General features: G+C 59.6%; 1 protein-coding gene across 1 annotated transcript in view; it reads right to left on the bottom strand.

Moving 5' to 3' along the window:
- Window positions 1–307, bottom strand: part of EMH_0051060 (uncharacterized protein) — a gene marked incomplete at both ends in the record, with an annotated part of 7,810 nt that extends 7,503 nt beyond the window's left edge. The window contains one exon of the mRNA XM_013496714.1: window positions 3–307. Within this exon, the coding sequence (XP_013352168.1) occupies window positions 3–307 (305 nt within the window). The remainder of the gene's footprint in view (window positions 1–2) is intronic.
- Between the last annotated feature and the right edge of the window lie 89 nt (window positions 308–396).

Here is a 396-nt window from a genome sequence, read left to right as displayed (position 1 = left end):
CAGCAGCATCTGTTAGCGGCTCCGTCCCCCCGTTGGTTGCTGCTATGAGGGGCCTCAAGTATTGAGACACCTTTAAATCAACTGAACCTCCTGCTGCTGCTGCTGTTACTGCTGCTGCTGCTGCTGCTGCTGCTGCTTCTGTTGCTGCTCTTGTTGCTGCTATTGGTGCCGCTGGGTGCGTTGCTGCAGCAGCGGCTGGCAAACTTTCTGTTCCTGCTGTTGCTGCCGCTACCTGAACTGCACCAGCTGCTGCAGCAGCAGCAGCAGCAGCAGCAGAGCAGCATCTTACCTGCTTAAGGCCCCTCATCAAGGGGGGCCCTGGCGGCTGTAGGGCCACCCTACGCACGGCACAGAGGAGGGGCCCCCATCTCCACCTCTGTGCATGCATTAGACTGC

This window comes from Eimeria mitis, genomic scaffold (genome assembly GCF_000499745.2).
Source record: "Eimeria mitis Houghton genomic scaffold, Emh_scaff2254, whole genome shotgun sequence".
Lineage (NCBI taxonomy): Eukaryota > Apicomplexa > Conoidasida > Eucoccidiorida > Eimeriidae > Eimeria > Eimeria mitis.
The sequence above is the reverse complement of the archived record's forward strand: the minus strand, read 5'-3'. Positions and strand labels throughout refer to the sequence as shown.